Here is a 21882-nt window from a genome sequence, read left to right as displayed (position 1 = left end):
TTTCAATGGAATCCTTGGAAGAATTTAATATGTTTGACAGTGTCAAGGAGAAGTTATTTAGCAGAAGTTTTAAGTTACATTAAGCAAACTTTTGAAACGGAGTCCATTGAAATGATTACAAATTTCAAAGAAAGTTATGGTGAGTTCCTACAAAATCATCAGGAAGTTGAAATCACAAAACAAGTTGTGAAGAGTATAGTCATTTGGAGGGCATACATCCACAGATTGAAAGCATCCCGCGGGCTGAACAAACTCACTCGGCTGAACAAGCCGTTGGATGAGCACCACTGTCTATCTAGTCCATAAGTTAAGTTTGGACAACAATTCAAAATGAATGTCACACTACCGCTACCTTGTGAGTGAATTCTGAACTGAACTCTTTACCGTAGGATAAGTCTTGTCCATCTGAATACCTTAACCGAAGACGAAAATCTACTATCTAGTCCATATGTTTAGTTAGTGCAAACAATGAAAAAAGAATGTCACACTAGCGCCGCCTGGTGAGTCAATTTTGAGCTGAATTATTTACCATGTTCATCTGAACAGCTTTGCCGAAGACGGGAACCTTCTATCTAGTCAAGATATTAAGTTAGAGTAAACAATTCAAAATGAAAATCACACTAGCGCTACCTGGTGAGTGAATTTTGGAATCAATATGTTTACCTTAGGATAGGTCTTGTCCATTTGAACAACTTTACCCGAGACGGAATTCTTCTATTTAGTTTATATGTGGTTGTGTCCGTACTTTCTACTTTCTACTCATGCTCACATTGCTGGCTACTTGTGTTTTATGAGACAGTTGCCGTCATCGGGTTTAAATGGTTATAGGATGAACCCGATCATAAGTGATGTGTTGTGATATAACGCCCTCGGCTGCCTTAGACAGCCATTTTTGTGAAACTTGTCGTCGTCGGTGCCGGGTTTGAATTGCTACAACAACAACTCGGTCATAAGTGGTGCAATGTGATTTGAGGGGATCAGTGGCTTTAGAGCGACCGTCTTTGCTTACTGAGCAGAACATCATGAATTTAATCTCAGACCCTTTCACATTCAAGATTCGTTCGTGGCTCTGTGTTATTCCAGATGATTTGGCAGTAACGGAATAGCGAAAGACGGCAGTCAATCATGCACTCATCCTCCAAATCGTTTTCGACAAGTGTACCGAACGTTTACCTAATTTAGCTTGAGCTGTCTAATCAAAGAAGTCTTGGAGAGCGGGCTCGTAGTTCGTAGACCGATTGAGAAGACGCGTGACTCAATCAATTGTCACCCGAGAAATTTAACTCCCTCTCCGTTGGATGTCTCCTCGCGATAACCCTTTTCAAGTGTCGTGAAAAATTACCCCCCTCCACGACAACGTTTATCGGTCCAAACTCACTCAGTTATTATGTAATTACTCCTCATCACTCACTCAACTCGCTTCACTCTCCGATGCAATTAATATTAATCATAATTCCATTCTCCCCCTTCGTTCCAGACTGGCGATCGAGTATTTGTGGGCGCCCCCGGAAGCTACTACTGGCAAGGTAATTGACACATGTTCTCATATTTATCCGCGATAAGAACCATCCCATCGAACCCATTCGGAGTTACACCACGCTCTTGACGGTCGGTGGGGCCCCTTTCACTCGTCATTTGCCCGACGACATCTGCCATCTTTTGATTGCTCGCTCGTTCGCTCGCTGATTGAAAGATGCAGATGCCCTGCGAATTACCACGAGGGGCAAAGGGGGCCCTCAGGGCGGAGCCACCAAGTTGTACAACTCATCATTCATTATTGTCTCACAATCCGACGAGGGCAAAAGCAAATTACACCCCTTCCCCCCACTCTTTCAATTGGCCCTCTCGGTCATAGAGTGCACGATTTTCAGCGCGTTTTAGGTTTGTGATGAGTTTGATTGAAACGGAGCGATATTGATGAACCCCACATTATGACAGCTCCATTTGTATAGAGTTTTGTGTAGCGGTCCCCCTTTTATGAAAGAGGGCAAATTAGAAGGTTTGCAGTGCAGTTTGAACCCGCCAATATTCTCCCATTTCCCTAGTTCTTCAACACATGATTAACTTCCCTCAATTACCCGATTAGTTACGCACTTGGTGTGAAATTTTGCCCCCATATGCTCTAATCGAAACCTCCCATCTAAATTGGTAAGTATTTGCTCCTGAGTTCAGTGAGGGGTTGAGTGCGTTGACTGATGCGCTGCGTGTAGTTTTGCGCTCCCTAGATCCTAGTAGGCAGTGAGATTTGATTTGCCATCGCAGCAAGCGATGAACTGTGCTGTCACATTTTACACACTTAACTGTAGTTAAGGCTTACCCTGCAAAAGTTTAAACACTCTCCAACATAGTGATACCCTGCAAATAAACACAATCCACTCACACACAATCATCATGAAAAACAAATCAAAACATTTCAGCAAGTGTTATCACCGATATTTTTCGTTTTCTTCTTTTGTTTTCTATGTCATTCCCCTTTGTGCCACATCTCTCCTGCCCACACCTGCGTTGTGCACGTGCTCGTATATACCAACCAACACCACCACAACCACCGCCATTTATACCAAAAAATAAAAAAAAAATACCCCGCGAAACAAAACCAAAACCAATCTTAATCAATTTCAGGACAAGTGTATTCCATTAATACCGACGCTGTGTTCCCCTATAAACCCCCGCGATATGGTCAGTTTGGCGAAGGAGGTAACCTATCGACAACAACTACAACAACAACAAAGATGATTTCCATAACTATCCAATCTAAATTTCAATGTTTCTATCCAAGATTAAACTTAAAAACAAACCTCTAAAATTCACATCCATTCATTCGCGAATAAAACCACTTGACAGCTGGGAAAGTTAAACCGAATCGTGTTGCTTCAATTTCAACCTCGCGAATCATGTAAACATACTGTCGTATTGTTTTCCTAACCTCTCATCATTTGCTAAAACACAAAACTTCATTTCTATCGTGAGCTCCTCCTATCCACAAACTCATCAAGGGTTACCTTAACTTCTGTGATTCTCAACCAACCATTCAAGATGACAATCGTTGGCTTGTTTTGGATACCGAAACCGAAAAAAACAATCTCCATTCAGTACTGCTTTATCCTAAACCAAACACCCAAAGCAAACGCAAATGCAAATGCGCGCACCTTGTGTCAAACCAATTCACCCAATCACAAAGTCATGCACTCGCACGCACAAACACCACCACCACCACCGCCAATGCCTACTGCATCTAGTTAAGTTTGCCTACTAATTGAAAATTATTCACTATCGAAAAAAAAGCGAAATCATTGTCATTGTTTACAAAAAAATATTTATATTTTGCCATACGACGGAGTTTGACCGCTGATGCCGGATTAACGGGAGGGCACTGTATTCTTTTCTGCTTTCCAATTAATCTATGAGAAAGCGATCCCACACAATGAGCGGTACACTCCGTGCCGCGCAGGGAGCGAATATAATACAAGCGCACGACTGCATGCATAGGAGATGAAGAAGGGCATAACGAAGAAGAATTTTGTCTTTTTGCTGGGTTTTTCCATTCGTAACCCTACACTGAGTGGCGCTCTTTGCGTCGGAGCCGTCGGTGCGATGGCTACACATTGAGCTTTCGTTATTTCTGGGTGTGTGTCTTCTGTCTTCTCTTCTCCGCTGCTTTACACTTGCGCAGGGTGAAAGACAACCAAACTTTGTGTTCGCTTGATTCTCACTTTGTTTAGTTCAGAAAATCAGTACATTGCACACATTGAGTGATCAGATGACAGCCCTGTTTAGAACACATTAATCTAGAAAATTGGAATAGTTTCCTATAGGGTAGGTGTGCTAGTGGAGTTTCACACCCTACGCTATAATTTGGAGGAAGAGACCCCCCCCCCCCCCCCGTTTCATGGCAAAGTGCTATTTTGGGACACCCTGATGAACAACCATGCATTAACATATTTTTTGAATATCCGTTGAGATAAGCTGATTATTAAGCTGATCAATCCTTTTCCGAAGTGAGTCTGAACCTTTCTTTTTAAATAATACATTCCGAAGTGATTCAATACATTTCTATAGTGATTCCGAGCTTAGGTCATTATCAGCAGTGATCCAATACTTTTCTAAATGAGTTCATACTTTTCCGAAGCAAGTCCCTGATTTGCTGAGCTGATTCAACGATTTTCGAAACGAGTTCAAACTTGTCTAAAGTGATTCAATAGTTTCTGAACTGAGTCCAAACTTTTCTTTTCGGTGTTAGGACACGCCTTTAGATTCGGTCCAATACTTTCTGATTTTTGTTTGTTTGTATATTAATTTATTTGATAAGGCTCAATCGAACTAACTTTACTGAGCCGAGGAGTCTTGTTCACTAATACATCTTAAAACTATAGTCAAAAGGTACAACACAATAAATATTTTAACTTCCGCTATCCAATAAGCCTCCTCCACCTGAACGGGAGCCGCTTCCAGTGGTTTCATTGTATGGCAGATTTGCCAACGGGGGCCAGAGCGCTTCCATTGAAGCAATGGACGCAAAACGTGGTCAGCACTCACACATTCATCACGAAACGGTTGCTTTCCCAAGTCGACGACGCATCGACCGAAAGAACTGCTGATGAAGAACAATGAGGAGGACCACACAATGGTTGCTGCCGAGTAAACAGACGACCGCGTGACACACATTGAGAGTGGTCTGCTTCTGTCGACAGCCGGGTGAAGACTGAATTCTTTCTGAAAGGTGTTAATGTTATTGACTTGAGTTCAATACTTTCCGAAATGATTTCGAACATTTCTGAAGCTATTCAGTACTTTCTGAAGTGATTCCGAATTTTGACGTACATAGGACTACGTCTGTGATTTCTATATGGGGGTACACTTTGTGAAAACCGAAAATGGAACATGTAACAAATTAAGAAAGATTTTGAACGTTAATAACTCAGCTGCCCCTGGACCAATTTCAATAATTTTATCACCAATCGATCAGATATATTTCTACGCATCTGTTAACTTTAAAACTTTATCATTTTGCAAAATATCACTGTTGAAAATTGCACGAATGTGCAACTGATGCTTTGATAATTAAAATTCTCACCGATTGCCTGCGAAGAGCGATTTCCCTAACACAGATTTCAAAGTTGAATTCCATCGGGTCTCACCAAACAACGTTTATTCACTCACCGCGTGGTGAGGGGTGGGGTTCTCCAGTACACAACGAAAGGCTGCTTGCAAACAGCGAGCTGCAGCCCACATGAGCATCCATAGAAGGAAGAAGAAGCCGCACCGCTATTGATCGGAATCAGTAGCTCTTCGTGAGTCGCTGTTGGCTATCTATGTCAAGCGCGCAATACTAAAGAGAGAACCCGCTCAAATTCCTATTCCTACACAAAACACAAGCCTCTGCTACAGTTAAAAAATAAGATTTATTATATAAGATCCACGTAGTCCTACGTCACCATTGCGTACAACCCCATAAGGCTGTCCCTTGTAGTTTTTTAAAGTAATTCAGCATTTTCCGAAGTGATTTCGATCATTTCCTAAGTGATAGAGTACTTTCCAAAGTAATGCCAAACATTTCTGAAGTGCTTCATTACTCTCCAAAGTGATTCCAAACATTTCTGAATTGATTCAGTTCCTACCCAAATGATTCCAATGTATTCTGAAGTGAACCAGTACTTTCCGAAATGATTTCGATGATAACTGAAGTGATTCAGCTCTTTCCAAAGTGATTATGAACTTTTCTAAATTGATTCAGTTCATTCCGAAGTGATTCCTAACTTTTCTGAAGTCAATAAGAACTTTCCGAAGGGAATTTTTCAAAAGCAATTCACCACTTTCTGAAGTGTTTTATTATTTTCTGAAGTGAAGTTCTTTTAGAAGTGATTCCGAATTTATTTAAAGTGATTCAGTACTTTCCTAAATGATTTTTTTTTTAAAGTAAGTCAGTACTTTCCGAAGTGATTACGAACTTTTCTGAAGTGAATCTGTACTTTTTGAATTGATTCCGAATATTTCTAGGGTGAGTTGTTTCAGAAGTGATTCTGATCATTTCTGAAGTTATTCAGAACATTCCGAAGCGATTCCAGTTATAACTTTTGACCAGTGCTGTAAATTTTCAAAATAAATTGAACATTTGTGATGAAAATGAGAAAAGCAGCTATCCGCTATCAAAGAAGACCTCCTTCGAATGGGTGATATCAGTTGCTTAGTCATTTGACGAAGGCATGGATCATTCTCATTTGAGAAACGCTTGATATCATTCAATTGAGTGTAATAAACGGAGCTCTGATCGACATTCCGGCGAAAGACTTAAGCCAACCCGACACCAACCTGACTTCTACCAAGCCCCAACCCGATGTTGACCCGACATTAACGCGACATAAATCCAAAACTGACCTGATAAAAACACGACATTGGGACGACATCGACCTTAAATTTGCCTTACATTGATCCGACATGGAGTCGACTTGTCTGTTCGGGACCATTTTGTTGGGTTTCTTCCATACTCCACTGTCGTATATCAAATGAAAGTGAGTGACGATGAGCTTCGAATGAGAAAGGGGCTCTTCGAATTATGGTCATGTGAGAATTTGTTTTGAATGGTTGGTATTGGTTCATCTTCAATCGAATGATATGAAAATTGACAGCACTGGTTTTGACGGTTACAATTATTCGCTCTCAAATTTTTTGACTTTTAATATTTTATGGAAAACTCAATTTGTCCACTTTGACCGAAATTTTTGGACGTTTCTGAAAGGCTCCACAAAAAATGTTACGTTTAAGGTGTTCAGGTCATGTTGACCCGGATTTGAGCCAACGATTTCGGAGCCATTTTCATACCAAATTCCAAATTCTTTGCACCTATCTTTAGTATGTTGTAACGTGCATCACTGGTCATGTGTACTGTCTAGGAGAACATGGGCTATCCGGTGACTACGGAACAGGTTCCGGCGGCACCGTAAGTGTGACCAATTTATAATTTTATCGGAACCAATTCATGCCTTAAAACTTGCAGAATTTCATAACTAATTTAACAGAGACTGTGTGTACTGTCTAATTCGACATTGGCCACCTCGTGGTCCCTGAACAGGTTCCGGAGGCACCGTAGATATGGCCGGTTTATCATTTTCATAGAACGAAGTCGTGTGGAATTTCAAAATTTGTAGAATTTCATGAACAATTCATCAGAGGCCATGTCAACATGTCCGGGGCAAAAGTGGCCATCCGATGGTCCCGGAACAGGTTCAAAGAGCCCTGGAAAGGTGACAAATTTATAATTTTGACAGAACCAACTCATGCGGCACCTCAAAATTTGCAGAATTTTAAGGAAAATTCTTCAGAGACTGTGAGTACTGTCTATTTCGAAATTGGCCATCTCCTGGTCCCGGAACAGGTTCCAGAGGCACCGTAAATGCGGGTAGTTTTTATCATTTTCATAGAACGAAGTCGTGTGGCACCTCAAAATTTGCAGAATTTCATGAACAATTCATCAGAGGCCATGTCAACATGTTCGGGGCAACAGTGGCCATTCGGTGGTCTCGGAACAAGTTCATGGAGCCCTGGAAAGGTGACCAATTTATAATTTTGACAGAACTAACTCATGCGGCACCTCAAAATTTGCAGAATTTCAAGGAGAAATCATCAGATGAAAAAAGTACAAACGATTGAGCTCAAATTTTGCATATGGTCTTTTTTTGAATCAGCTTGACAAACATAAAATTCCCACGGTGGGTCGCGACCCATAGATTCAGAAAAGCTCCTCTAGGTGACTCTGCAGTTGAGCACCTAGATATGCGTTGAGTTACTCAAAATGACTGCCAAGTTATCTGGAAGTCCTTCAGAATGTTTTAAAGATCTTCATAGGTTCCTGAATACGTTTGGGAAATTTCATAACTTCGATTAACAACTTCAGATATGCAAGAAATCCAAAGCTGGATTTTTAAATAATTACTAACATGATTGTTGGAGATCAATTCTTTGAATTATCTATAAAAACTCAACTTCATAGTTCATCTCTGAATCTCCAAATAACCTAAAACAATCATGGCTTCTTTGTTAGCATACATTTAGGGACCATTCATAAATGACGTAGCATATTTTTGACCAATTTTATACCCCCTCCCCCCTCGTAGCGTATTTCGTTATACCTAATACATGGTTGGTCACATCTTCTGAACCCCCCACCCCCCTTTCCCCAATGCTACGTCATTTACGCATATTCCCTTACCATAATTCTCAAATATCATTCCACCTCCAAAACGACGCTTCATAGATCTTCATGAACCCAACAACATCCATCGAAATCTGCTTTCGCCTTGCTTCGCTGCGAATCGATCGCCATTATTCGCAAAACTGGTCATTACAAAACCATGAACTACATTTCCGCAAAAAAAAAAAACCTTCCGCTTCGTAGATCTACCAATCATGTACAGTAACCCCGTGTCCGTAGTCAGTAGAACAGTACCCTAACCTTTCAACCAATCAAAACGGGACTCTATCTACTCGATGTTCGAAATTCAAGGTACATTCACTATTATTTCCCGTCAAGCTTTTGGTATAACCTTCAAACTAAAGAACTTCAAATTAGTTCGTAGATCTACCAACGATTTTTTTTTGTTTAACAACCAACTATGCGGCTTCCAACCAACCAACCAACCAACCAAACCTCTCGAATCCGATCAGTACGGGAAATCGGTGCCTCTAACCCCCTACCGCACCGGCGCACGAACCCTGCCAAATCAACGGGCAGACGTGCGACGGCGACCTGCTTCCAGTACTTACTTACTCTCCGCGCTTAAGTCCAAATCTTCCTAACCCAACTTACCCACCAATGCCGGAAAGCTACCACCTTTCGGGATCAATCTTTCGTTCGCCTTTCTCGGCACTGACAACCTGCCTTCCTCCATTCGGTGAGTTTCCCCGTGCTAATGCTTCCCATTTTCTCGCCCGCCCATCCAGGTCAGATCTACTCGTTCAGTTTGAACAACCCCCGGGACAAGGTCTACGCGACGGGCGAGAGCACCTCGTCGGAGGACGATTCCTACCTCGGGTACTCTTCGGCTACCGGGGACTTCAATGGCGATGGCACGATGGGCGTAGCGGTCGGCATGCCCCGCGGCGGAGGACTGCTCGGCAAGGTGTTGATCTTCTCGTGGAACATGACCAACCAGCAGAACATTACCGGCGAGCAGATCGGGGCGTACTTTGGGTACGCCATCGCCGTCGTGGACGTAGACGGAGACAAGCTGGACGATCTGATCGTGGGAGCTCCGATGTACACGGAACCGAACACCGAGGGCAAGTACGAGACGGGACGGGTGTACATTATCTACCAGGACAAGGTGAACAAATTCCAGGAGGTGGAAACCCGCGACGGCGTGAACTCCAAGGCCAGGTTTGGACTATCGGTGTGTTCGCTTGGTGACATAAATCTGGATGGGTTCGGAGACTTTGCTGTCGGAGCACCATACGATGGACCAAATGGAAAGGGAGCCGTATACGTGTACCATGGATCTCCGAGCGGTCCCCTGCCGAAGCCGTCGCAGGTTATCATGGCTGAGGACATCTCCGGAGCTTCAAGGATATCTACGTTTGGATTCTCAGTCGCTGGAGGTATCGATCTGGACGGTAATCAATATCCGGACATGGTGGTGGGTGCATACGATTCGGACAAAGCCTTGGTGTTTAAGTCTCGCCCGGTAGCCGTGATGGAAGCGAGTACCTTGTTTGAGACTGAAAATAAACTGATCTCACTGGAGGATCACAACTGCACTCTCCGTGATCGGAAGCAAGTGCCGTGTACCGTAGTCAACTCATGCATGAAATACAACGGTATCAACGTACCACCCACTCTGGACATTGAAGTCTCCTGGGTGTTGGACTCGAGAAAATCCCGAAACCCACGCATGTTCTTCATGAACGATGAAGGTCGAAACATCCGGAATCAGTCGATAAGGCTGTACCGAGGCAAGCTGGAGTGCAAGAGCGAACGCGTCTACATTGGGGAGAACATCCGAGACAAGATCACTCCCTTGGAAGTGGAAATGAAGTATAACCTTCGACAGAGCAGTTACAGTACCCAGAGACGCCGACGAGCTGCCGTTGAACCGGTTCTGGATCAGAACCGAGGAACCGTTCAGAAGGACTCGATCAACATCCAGAAGAACTGCGGTCCAGATAATGTTTGCATTCCGGATCTTCGGCTGCAAGTCAACATGGTCGACGAATACCTGCTAGGTTCCGGCAAGCACCTCGGAATCGACATCCTCATCTCCAACTTTGGCGAAGACGCCTTCGAAGCTGGTTTCTACATGACGATCCCCTCGGAACTGAACTTCCGACGAGTCGAGAAGGTCGGAGAAATCAAGGATACACCCATCCTCTGCACCACGCCTCCGGGAGCCACCAACGGTACACTCAAGTGTGACATCGGAAATCCTCTGTCCAGCGGAAAGGTCGTCAACTTCAAGGTGCTTCTATCGCCATCGATCAAGGTCGGAATGGCCCCGAGCTACGACTTCTACATGGAAGCCAACTCCACGAACCCAGAGATCGAAGGATCCCATTCAGACAACATCTTCGAGAAAAGTGTCGGAATCACCATCAAAACGGACCTTTCCATCTCCGGAGTGTCCCTGCCGGAGGAGTTCATCTACAACTACACAGAGTACCGCACGTTAGAGGAAGCCGAAACCGAGCATCATCTCGGTCCTCAGGTTGTTCACATCTACGAAATCCGCAACGTAGGACCGTCCACCATTGACGAGGCGGAATTTTTCGTCCTGTGGCCTTACGAATCCAATGAGGGTGAAGCGTTGATGTACCTGCTGGTTCCGCCAGAAACCAGCGGAAATATCAAATGTCAACCGAGCAGCTACATCAATCCGAAGGATCTGGCCATTGAGAATCCACGGAAGAGTGTCTTGGAAAAGGTCGGAGCCTCGTCGGGTCACCATGAATCGGCTTACAGGACGGAATACCGAGCTTCCGGCTCTTCTGCGGGAGGTGCAATTACGGGAATTGCTCGTGAAACTACGCACACTAGTTCTTCTTCCGGTTCCGCCGGTTCCGGTTACCGTACAAGCTCTAGTTCCAGTTCGAGCTCCGGTTCCAGTTCGAGTTCCAGTTCCGGGTCGTCGTCTTCCTCTCGTGCTGGAGGGGCAGCGGTAGCACAAGGAGGACATCGGCAGGAGGTCCTCACCGATACGGAGCGTCGCCGGTTGGATGAAGAGGAGAATCAGGAATCGACGGGAGATGCCTCCTACGTTCACAGACAGCGAGCGGAAAGTGCCTCGGCCCAGGCTCATTCACAGTACGCAGCGGGAGCCGCCGCTGGTGGTGGACAGCGATACGGCGGACAAGGAAGCAGCAGTGGTGGTGCTGGATCTTCCCGGGAATATGTTTATTCGAGTAGTTGGAACTCGACGAGCGCCAATGGGGGCCCAGCGGTGACGTACAGTGCCAGTCGTAATCGCACGGTGTTCCGTGGCGAAGACGGCCGAGTACAGGTTTCGGAGAGTAGCACGGAGCATTACGGGAAGTCGGTCGCGGCGTTTGCTGGCATCGGTGCCGGTGCTGCTGCCGATGGTCAAGTGCTGCACAAAGAGGACTTCAGTGACATCTACCGACAGGAGGAAGCTAACAGAAGTTCGTCTGCTTCCAGTGGCACTGGATCGTACCGAAGCGGAAGTGGCGGTGGCTATCGGCAAAGTGCAAAGTGAGTATGGATTTTCTTTTGGAATAGTTGTAAGTGTGATGGCTACTAACTTTTAATATATTTCTAAGGCCTTGCACTGGGAATGCTGGGCTCGAAGCGAGCCTGTATGCGAGGTTAGCCCTCCCAGTAGCTCCGTACTAGATTCTAATTATGTGCTTTCAATTCACAGCATTGACGCATCCCGATCTGGTTCATCGGCGTCATCGCATAGCTCTTCCGCTGGTTATGCTAGCGGATCATCATCATCCGCTTCGTCCTCCGGTCATGGAAGTGGAATCCACAAGAGCGAATCGGTCCGAACCGAAGAGGTCAATCAGGATATTTCCGACCTCGGTTCGCGCAGCCACGCAACTTTCCAGGGAGCAAGTGAATCCAGTTTTGCGGAAGGTTCCTCCAGTGGCCGACGGCGCATGAAGAGCCAACAGGATGGGGAGCCCGCCCGACCGGATTTGGTTACCGGGATTTCAGGCATCGGACGACTGGCTCAAGGTCATGGAGGTTTCCAAACGTCTACGTTGGATCTGGGAACGCTCAATCGGCAGAACGTAGACGAAAATGTGCGGAAGAGCAGTGGAGGAAGGATTTCCGGAGGATCCGGCTACGAGTCGCATAGTAGTTCAGGTCACTACGGTGGGCATCAACAGGGAGGGTCGTCGGCGTCGTCAGCGGCGGCAGGATCATCAACAGGATCATCTTCGTCGAGCCGAACTTATTCCAGTTCTTCGCATGCCTCGTCCGGATCTAGCCACAATCAGCACAGTGGTGGCAGTCAGCAGAGTTATGTGCACAACCAGCAGAATGCTGCCTACGGCGATGATGGTGATGAATACGTAGATGAGTATGACGAATACTACGAACATAACACCCAGAAGACTTCAGATTCCAGTAAGTGTTCGGAGCCAGAATGAATTTTCGAGTCACTGATTGCATTTGTTTATTTTGTAGATTACCGAGCTCATCACTCTATTGGTCAGCTGAATCAAGGTCACGACAGTGTGGACCAGAAGTTCAAGTATTATCAGCAATTTGACCGCCGACAGCGGCGTCAAGTGCCCGGCGTGGAAGACGAAAACGAGCGGGCCCTGAACGAGGCCCTGCAGTGCCGTGCTACCCGATGTGCCATCATTCGGTGTATGGCCGGCCCGATCGGCGACAAGGACGTCGCCTTCATAGCCCTGCGGTCCCGAGTGGTGGCCCATACCTTGCACAAGATCTCGTCCGGAACGACGATCAACTTCTCCACGATGACCGTGGCCCGCGTCACTCGGTTACCGTACATCGGTCGGCCGAAGGAGATGCCACTGAAGACACGTGAGATCCAAGTCCAGGCCACGCCGGAACCTACTCCCAAGCCGGACGTCATCCCGCTGTGGATCGTGGTGCTGGCGGCCTGCGCCGGTACGATTATCCTGCTGTTGCTCATCTACCTGCTGTCGAAGGTGAGTGGGTTGGGGAGTTTTTCTAGGGAGGTGGATTCTTCTTCAGCTGGGATCAATGAAGTTTTGCGGAAGCTAAGAAATATCTTTTTGGAAGATCACAAGGCCTTATGTGTTCATCTGCCTGGGTAGTTTTGTAAAAATGGCAGGTGGACTGTGATGGGAGTTCAACGGATTTACAGGAGAAGATCAACGGATTTTCAGAAGACGTCTGAAGATCTTTCAGAAGAAGGACTTTCGAGAGATTTTCCGGCGGACTTTCTGGAGAATTTGGACAGGTTTTCGAGAGATGTCTGAACGACTTTCAAGCGTCCAAAGAACTTTCAAGAGAAATCCGAAGAACTTCCTGTCAGGAGAAGCCCGACGGATTTTCAAGAGAAATACTTTCGACTTTCAGGGGAATTCCGAATGATTTCCAGGACAAGTCCAACGGACTTTCAGGAGAAAGGCTTTTCACGAGAAAGAAGTCCGACGGACTTTCAAAAGTAGTCCGACAGACTTACAGAAAATAATCCCGAATTACTTCCAGGTGAAGTTCGGAAGACTTTCTGGAGAAATCCGATGAACTTTTAGGAGAAGTTGGAATGTCGTTCACGAGAAATTCGACAGACTTTTAATAGAAGTCCGAAAGACATTCAAGAGAAGTCCGAAAGACTTTAAGGAGACGTCCGATGGACTCTCAGAAGAAGCCCGAAGGACTTTCATGAGATTTTCTGGCGAAAGTTCTGGAGAATTTAAACGAACCTTCAGGAGAAATCCGACACATTTTCAAAGGGGGTCTCAACAACTTTCAGGAGAAGTGAGACGGACTTTCATGAGATTTTCGGCGGACTATTAGAGAAATCCAGAGGAAGAAGTTTAATAAAATTTCTGGAGAAATCCGATTTTCAAGTGAAGTCCGACAAACTTTCAGGAGAAGTTCAAAAGACTTTCAGGTGAATTCTGAATGATGAAAAAAAAACTTTTTGGACAATGTTTACATACTTTTAGGAGAATTCTCAGGAGAAATCCAACAGACGACAGAAAGACGACCGACTTTAATGAGATTTTTGACAAACATTCTGGAGGATTTTGACGATTTTTCAGGAGTAGTTCAACGGAATTTCATGAGATTTTCCAGGTTCGAAGTCCGAAAAACTTTCAGGAGAACTTCAAATGACTTTCAGAAGAAGTTCGAAGGCGTTTTAGGAGAAGTTCGAAGGACGTTCAGGAGAAGTCCAAATAACTTTCAAGAGAAGTTTGAAGGTCTTTCTGGAGAATTTTGACAGAGATTCAGGAGAAGTCCGCTGTATTTCTAAGAGAAGTCTAAACGACTTTCAGAAAAAAAGTCCCATCGACTTTCAAGAGAAATTCGATGGGCTTTCAGAAGAAATTTGTCGGACTTCCAGGAGAAGTTCAACGGTCAGGAGAAGTTAGAGAGACTTTCAGGAGAAGTCCGACGGACTTTCAGGCGAAGTCGTACAGACTTTCACAGAAAGTCCCGCATACTTTCGGGGAAAGTCCGACAGACTTTCAGGGAAAGTCCGACAGACTTTCAGGGAAAGTCCAACAGACTTTCAGGGAAAGTCCAACAGACTTTCAGGGAAAGTCCGACAGACTTTCAGGGAAAGTCCATCAGACTTTCAGGGAAAGTTCGACAGACTTTTAGAGAAAGTCCAACAGACTTTCAGGAAAAGTCCAAAAGACTTTCAGGGAAAGTTCAACAAACTTGCAGGGAAAGTCCCGCAGACTTTCAGGGAAAGTCCCGCAGACTTTTGGAGAAAGTCCGACAGACTTGTTGGGAAAGTTCGACAGACTTTCAGGGGAAGTCCATCAGACTTTCAGAGAAAGTTCGACAGACTTTTAGAGAAATTCCAACAGACTTTCAGGGAAAGTCCCGCAGACTTTTGGAGAAAGTCCGACAGACTTGTTGGGAAAGTTCGACAGACTTTCAGGGGAAGTCCGACAGACTTTCATGGAAAGTCCAACAGACTTTCAGGGAAAGGCTGACAGACCTTCAATTAAAGTCCGACAGACTTTCACAGAGATTCCAGCAGACTTTCGGGGAAAGTCCGACAGACCTTCAGGGAAAGTCCATCAGACTTTCAGAGAAAGTCCAACAGACTTTCAGGAAAAGTCTAAAAGACATTCAGAGAAAGTTCAACAAACTTGCAGGGAAAGTCTGACAGACTTTCAGGGAAAGTCCGACAGAATTTCAGGGTAAGTTCGACAGACTTTCACGGAAAGTACGACAGACTTTCGGGGAAAGTCCCGCAGACTTTCAGGGAAAGTCCCGCAGACTTTTGGAGAAAGTCCGACAGACTTGTTGGGAAAGTTCGACAGACTTTCAGGGGAAGTCCGACAGACTTTCATGGAAAGTCCAACAGACTTTCATGGAAAGTCCAACAGACTTTCAGGGAAAGGCTGACAGACCTTCAATTAAAGTCCGACAGACTTTCACAGAGATTCCAGCAGACTTTCGGGGAAAGTCCGACAGACCTTTCAGGAAAAGTCCAAAAGACATTCAGAGAAAGTTCAACAAACTTGCAGGGAAAGTCTGACAGACTTTGAGGGAAAGTCCGACAAAATTTCAGGGTAAGTTCGACAGACTTTCACGGAAAGTACGACAGACTTTCGGGGAAAGTCCCGCAGACTTTCAGGGAAAGTCCCGCAGACTTTCAGGGAAAGTCCCGCAGACTTCCAGGGAAAGTCCCGCAGACTTTTGGAGAAAGTCCGACAGACTTGTTGGGAAAGTTCGACAGACTTTCAGGGGAAGTCCGACAAACTTGTAGGAAAAGTCCGACAGACTTTCATGTAAAGTCCAACAGACTTTCAGGGAAAGGCTGACAGACCTTCAATTAAAGTCCGACAGACTTTCACGGAAAGTCCGACAGATATTCAGGGAAAGCCTGACATATATTCAGGGAAAGCCCGACAGACTTTCAGGAAAAGTCTGACAGACTTTCAGGGAAAGTCCAACAGTTTTTCAAGGAAAGTCCAACAGACTTTCACGAGAAGTACGGCAGACTTTCAGGAGAAGTTCGACGGACTTCTTTCAGAAGAATTTCGACAGATTTTAAGGAGAATTCCGATGGACTTTCAAGACATTATCCGACGGACTTGCAGGAGAAGTGCGAAGGACCTTCAGGAGCTGTTCGAAGGACTTGCAGGAAGTCTAAATGACTTTCAGGAAAACTCTCAGAAGATGCCACTTTCAGGAGAATTATTCCAAAGTACCTTCAAGTTCGATAAACTTTGGGAAGAAGTTCGAAGGACTTTCAGGAGAAGTTTGAGAAGGCCTTAGGACTTTCAGGAGAAGTCCAAGCCACATTCAGGTAAAGTACGAAGGTCTGTCAGGAACAGGTCCAATGGCATCTTGTAAATGTTATAGAATGGAATATAAGGAAGCTTTCAAAGGGCTTCCACGAGAAGTTTTCCACAGGAAGCCAAATGAGGATGCTTCATGTATCGTTCAACAGAACTGAACATTATTATGGACTGGATCTCAATTCCGAACCAACTGCAATTTCCCGACTTTCGGGTAAGTCAGAAAAAGTCGGGAAAAGGAAATACTAGTTCAGTGAACTGCAGTAAAATTATGAGCGCTTCAGAGTGGTCGAGCAGATGGCTTTCGAGAGGAGTCCAAAGAATTCCGGAGCAAGTTTGAAGGCTTTTCAGATTCATCCATGGTTTCATCCTAAAAGCATTACGACAGTGAGCATGCATAAGGGCCTATACGCGATGATCGATTCTCTTCATCGATTTTCTCTTTTGTTAATAACTCGCTAGATTTGACGTTTCTCGGTGCGTTTGCTGTTGCTTTTGATAGCCAATACAACCTGTTACTACTCTGCATTGAACAAATTCTAGAAAATTGTTTCGCTTAGCTGTAGCAATGCAAAGAGAAAGTCGATGAAGAGAATCGATCATCGCGTATTCGCCCTTATGCATGCTCACTGTCGATTAGCAATCATTTTTCAAAATTCAAGCTGTCAATTGGACACATGTCACTCATCAGCAGTGTTGCCAGTTTTCTTTTCACAAATCAACTTCCTTCTTTCAGTGCGGTTTCTTCAACCGAAATCGACCGTCGGACTCGCAGGAGCGGCAACCGCTGAATCGCAACGGCAACTACCACGGTGACGAGCACCTGTAGAGCGAAAGAAATGTTTCATTTTTTTGTTTTAGATGTTCACGCGGAAAAGCAGCAGCAGATAAACAAACGCTTAATTTTGATGACGACAGCAATAACAACAACAACAACAAAGGTGGCAGCAGCAGCAGCGAATAGGAGGCCGAAAGTGGAAAGCCCCCAAGTACTGTAGAACAGTATGATTTTGGGTGAAAAGAAAATTGAGATTAGTAGTGAAGGCAGACCGCTTTCCGCTATGGTTCCAAGATCTGCCGGCTGTTGGGTTAGGTTCCTCCCAGAGGAAACAAGAGATAAAGTATCGAACTCGAACTGTAATTTATACTCTTACTCGATCGTTTTGACTTAAGCGTGTATAACTTATTATTTTCCTTTTTAATTTTTCGACGAAAAACTCGTTGCCTGCCAATTTGAGAGGAGGACCAACAGTTGTGGTTGGGCGTAGTAGGAATAGATCAAAGGTATTTAATTTTTGTTTACACATAATTAGTGAATGTTCTTGCAAACAAGCGATTCGTAATATGGTTGTTTATAAGGTGTAAAACTAACTAGTCAATTTAATTGATTTTTTTTATTGAATAATTCTTCATAACCGAATCTCACCTGCAGCTTCTTGAATTTGCCCTCATCCCTACTACTTTTAAATGTAAGCATAAATTAATGATTAAACATGTATGGTAGTGCAATTAAACAAATGACAAATCTTATTGGAAATACCAATTTCAAAGCAAATCAGAGCAATATACTTACGTGGAAGTTTGAAGGACAATTTATAGTAGGCGCTGACTTTTTTTTTTTCTTTCTAGGTTAGGTTGTGACCGGGCAGCTGCCCTTTCTGTAGTTATTTATTGTTTAGGATTAGTAGGAGAGAATATTTTTATATAAGTGAAAGCAAGTGCCTAAAAAACGAAACAAAACAATGTAAACTGTAGTAGAAATAGTGTTGAAGAAATTTTTATGAAGAATTTTGGTGCCATGGCAAGAGTTGGAAACTGTTGAATCTCGTTAAATTTGCGGACGGAAAAGTGTACAATATTCTCCACTGTAAATTGTTTACTTAAACTAGCGACTCGTTTTGTAGGTAAGGTAAATACTGAGCCATGTTTCTTCCCGCGAGCAGAAAATTAATTTTCGCTGTAGTTTTATTTTTTTGTTCTACAACTTAACCAATAATGATCTTCAACGATGACTGTAAATAATTTTTGTGCAAGCGAACAGAAAAAAAATCGAATGGATGAACGAAAATAAATGAATAACACCTGTAGCCTTTCGGGGGGTTCCAGATTGATTGGAGTTGTGAAATTCCTTGAAATGTTCTAGCTCTAGCTGGATGTCTCAAATATGCGGCATCTGGCATCTCGATTTATGAAAATTGAAGGGTGCGTGGTTCAAGCATATCGAATGATTAAAAATTAATTATCTCTTGCTGAAAAAATAATCATCAGATATTAAAGTGATATCGAAGTGACAAACGGAGCGGCTCGAAAACTTTGGTGACGAACCTGCTATTGCAATTTTTCAGTGTACCGTATGGCAGCACTACTACCAACAATTAATTGGCAAATCAAAGTTGGTACTCGTGGAGAATAGAAGAACTATGAAAGTGATGATGGTTTCAAAATTTTACACGGTGAGGTATACGAGTTCAATCTTAAAATGCTTATAATTTGCAAATGGAGCATTTTATTTAAATCTGATTAATGCTACGTTAGTAGAAAACTTAAGGACTACTCAATAGACATATAATATAGAAAAAAATTATTATTTTCAGACTTTTAGGTGTATACATAGATTTCAGCTTTTCTACCACTGTAGCAGCAACCAGATTTAAATAAAATTCTCCATTTACAAAATAAAAGCATTTTAAGATTGCACTCGTATACCTCTCCGTGGAAAATTTTGAAACCATCATCACTTTCATAGTTCGTCTATTATCCACGAGTGCCAACTTTGATTTGCCAATACGAAACTAACGATTTTAAATTGGCTCACTACTTGACTAGCCTATTAGTCCCAAGCAAACGATTAACGTACCCCATTCTAGTCGAAATTCTAGTACTACGCTATGTTTGTTTTGATTCGCTATGAAAGTTTGACAGATAAAATGAGGGGTTAGTGGTTTTTCCTATGTTTCGAGGGGTGAATCGATTGGCTTGGGACCGAAGAGAGTACCAGAGCTGAGCCAAAAAGCTGAGCACGTTATTTCGGGACCTTCTTGTCTTGGAGTTACCTTTATGCTACTACTGGATTGTACTAGCATTTTCACCAAGTGTACTAGAATGTTTTGGTTATATCTCTTGCACTCTTCAAAACTGAAATGCATGAAAAAATAACAGAATTGGCAAATCAAAGTTGGCACTTGTGGAGAATAGAAGAACTATGAAAGTGATGATGATTTCAAAATTTTACACGGTGAGGTACACGAGTGCAATTTTAAAATGTATTTGCTTTGCGAACATATTATTTTAATAAAATCTGGTTGATGCTACGTTAGTAGAAAATTTAAGGGCTACTCAATAGACATATAATATAAAATAAAATAATTTCTTTTCAGATTTTTAGTTGTATACATAGATTTCAGCTTTTCTACAACTATCCAGCTTTCCATGCTCGGTAATGGCGGCCTGTTTGTATGAATAAATGTATCCTTCACTGTGCTTTTTGACACTATCTGGATGTTCGAATTTCAACCCCTTCCCTTTCCCTCTCCCAGGAACAGAAGAAAATGGAACAACATACGTAGTTACGTATACGTAGTTAGTAATTGTAATTGTTCAACCAACATACGCCCTCCAGTTAGTGTCAAAAAGTACAGTGAAGGATACATTTATTCATACAAACAGGCCGCCATTACCGAGCATGGAAAGCTGGATAGCAGCAACCAGATTTAAATAAAATGCTCCATTTGCAATATAAAAGCATTTTAAGATTGCACTCTTATACCTCCTCGTGAAAAATTTTGAAACAGACATCACTTGCATAGTTCTTATATTCTCCACGAGTGCCAACTTTGATTTGCCAATGATACACTCTTTGCACTCTGCCAAAGATCATTGCATTCAAAATCCAATGAGATACAGAGAGAGGTGGCGCAGATCGTGAAATAGGGTTGTATTAGTAAACCAAAAAATCAACGTAAACGCAAGTAGTGACGTCACTACTTGCGTGTACTTGCGTGTATCGTACAGTGGTTGTGTGAGTGATTGCTTCACCTCTGTAATCCAACTCATTGTTCAAAATCAACATTGTTCAAATCAAAACAAAAATACCAGCCCATCTGGTGGCTGATGGCATAAGTTTCTAAGAAAATTGTATAGACCTTTTTGACGTTTAATCGTCTTTTCCATCTAGCACACTAAATGAATGGACGGTTTGTTTTCCCACTAATCTGTTTCCCTCTTTCTCGCACTCGCTCGATTTAAATGGTGCATTATAGTACGTTCAGACTACAGAGTTATAACATGTTATAGCGCTATCTTGATGGTGGTTTCTGTGTTGCAATTAGTTGACAACCGTTATAACATGTTATAACCACAAACGAAGTTACAGACGACTTTCTCCGAAGAAATTAATTAAAATAAGGTGGTTCTCTGTAATAGAATTTTAGACCACTTTCCGCCGCTCACCGCCAGGTTCGCTAGTATTTTTGATTTGAATTAATTCAAGTTGGTTTTGTGTGCAATGATCTGGCAACTCGCGTTCTCACTCGCGTTGACGGGGTGCTGTTTTCTCACTCATCGAAGGAAATTTTGATTAGAGTGAGAAAGTAAGGAACAGTCAGCGCGGGAACCGTGTGCGGTACTATAGGTGCGGCAGAAAGAATGTAGTCGACTCCTTCGTTCTCACGGTGTTCTTACGCATGATCCAACGTTACGTCACACTAGATTATGCATAAGAACGTCGTGATAATGAAAGAGCAAAGTTTGTATGTTTGGGAGTCTCTCGCATTCAACTCGCATTCGTCCTCGAGTTCGTGTGGAAGCCATTCAGAGCGGAGGTGGCCAGGAGCGTGGCATTCGAAGTGGAACCGTTCCGACTCCACTGGTCGTTGGATTGGGGGAAGCCTGTGAAATCGCTAGCCGTGAAATGGAGTACGATCACAAATGGATGGAGTTCCTCTCGAAACGCCTGATGGACCAAATCTTCGCATCGCTACCGAAAGTCATCCGCAATGGCGATCCAGTTCATTCTTATCCCGGATGTATCAATCTGTCGTTTGCATACGTTGAGGGTGAATCACTGTTGATGGCGCTGAAAGACGTTGCCCTCTCGAGTGGGTCGGCTTGCACTTCGGCTTCGCTGGAACCGTCGTATGTGCTGCGTGCGATTGGTGCCGACGAAGATCTGGCTCACAGCTCGATTCGCTTTGGCATCGGAGGGTTTACCACCATCGAGGAAATCGACTACATAGCTGAAAAGTGCATCAAGCACGTGACTCGACTCCGAGAGATGTCCCCGCTGTGGGAGATGGTCCAGGAAGGTATCGACATCAAGTCGATCCAGTGGTCGCAGCATTAGAGCGGACGGGTCGGGGCATATTTTAAAGAGAGATTTGATTTTGTATGTTCTGCTGTGTATGGTTGAATTCAGTGAGGGTTTTTTTTAATTGTTAATCATTGATT

General features: G+C 43.7%; 2 protein-coding genes across 5 annotated transcripts in view; both read left to right on the top strand.

Moving 5' to 3' along the window:
- The window catches only part of if (inflated), a 188840-nt gene extending 170312 nt beyond the window's left edge, over positions 1-18528 (top strand). For 3 of the 4 annotated variants that reach the window (XM_065219277.1, XM_065219276.1, XM_065219278.1), the window contains exons 7-12: positions 1478-1526; positions 2623-2697; positions 8938-11695; positions 11865-12580; positions 12641-13134; positions 17174-18528. In XM_065219277.1, coding sequence (XP_065075349.1) covers positions 1478-1526; positions 2623-2697; positions 8938-11695; positions 11865-12580; positions 12641-13134; positions 17174-17266 — 4185 coding nt within the window. In that variant the 3' untranslated portion in view covers positions 17267-18528. The remainder of the gene's footprint in view (positions 1-1477; positions 1527-2622; positions 2698-8937; positions 11696-11864; positions 12581-12640; positions 13135-17173) is intronic. The other variant, XM_065219279.1, reaches the window with a different exon arrangement.
- Positions 18529-21187: 2659 nt separating this feature from the next.
- Positions 21188-21868, top strand: LOC135699072 (cysteine desulfurase-like). The gene has a single exon (XM_065219245.1). It carries the CDS (start codon positions 21188-21190, stop codon positions 21776-21778), a length of 591 nt encoding a protein of 196 aa, XP_065075317.1. The 3' UTR covers positions 21779-21868.
- The last annotated feature ends 14 nt before the right edge of the window (positions 21869-21882 follow it).

Source organism: Ochlerotatus camptorhynchus, unplaced genomic scaffold, assembly GCF_037179485.1.
Source record: "Ochlerotatus camptorhynchus isolate MF236.1 unplaced genomic scaffold, CSIRO-AGI_Acam_v1.1 ptg000102l, whole genome shotgun sequence".
Classification (NCBI taxonomy): Eukaryota; Metazoa; Arthropoda; class Insecta; order Diptera; family Culicidae; genus Ochlerotatus; species Ochlerotatus camptorhynchus.
Note: the sequence above shows the minus strand (reverse complement) of the source record. Positions and strands in the feature narration are given on the sequence as shown.

Excerpts from the sequence above, each read along its gene's own strand:
- LOC135699072 (XM_065219245.1), top strand. The coding sequence starts at position 21,188 with ATGTTTGGGAGTCTCTCGCATTCAACTCGCATTCGTCCTCGAGTTCGT.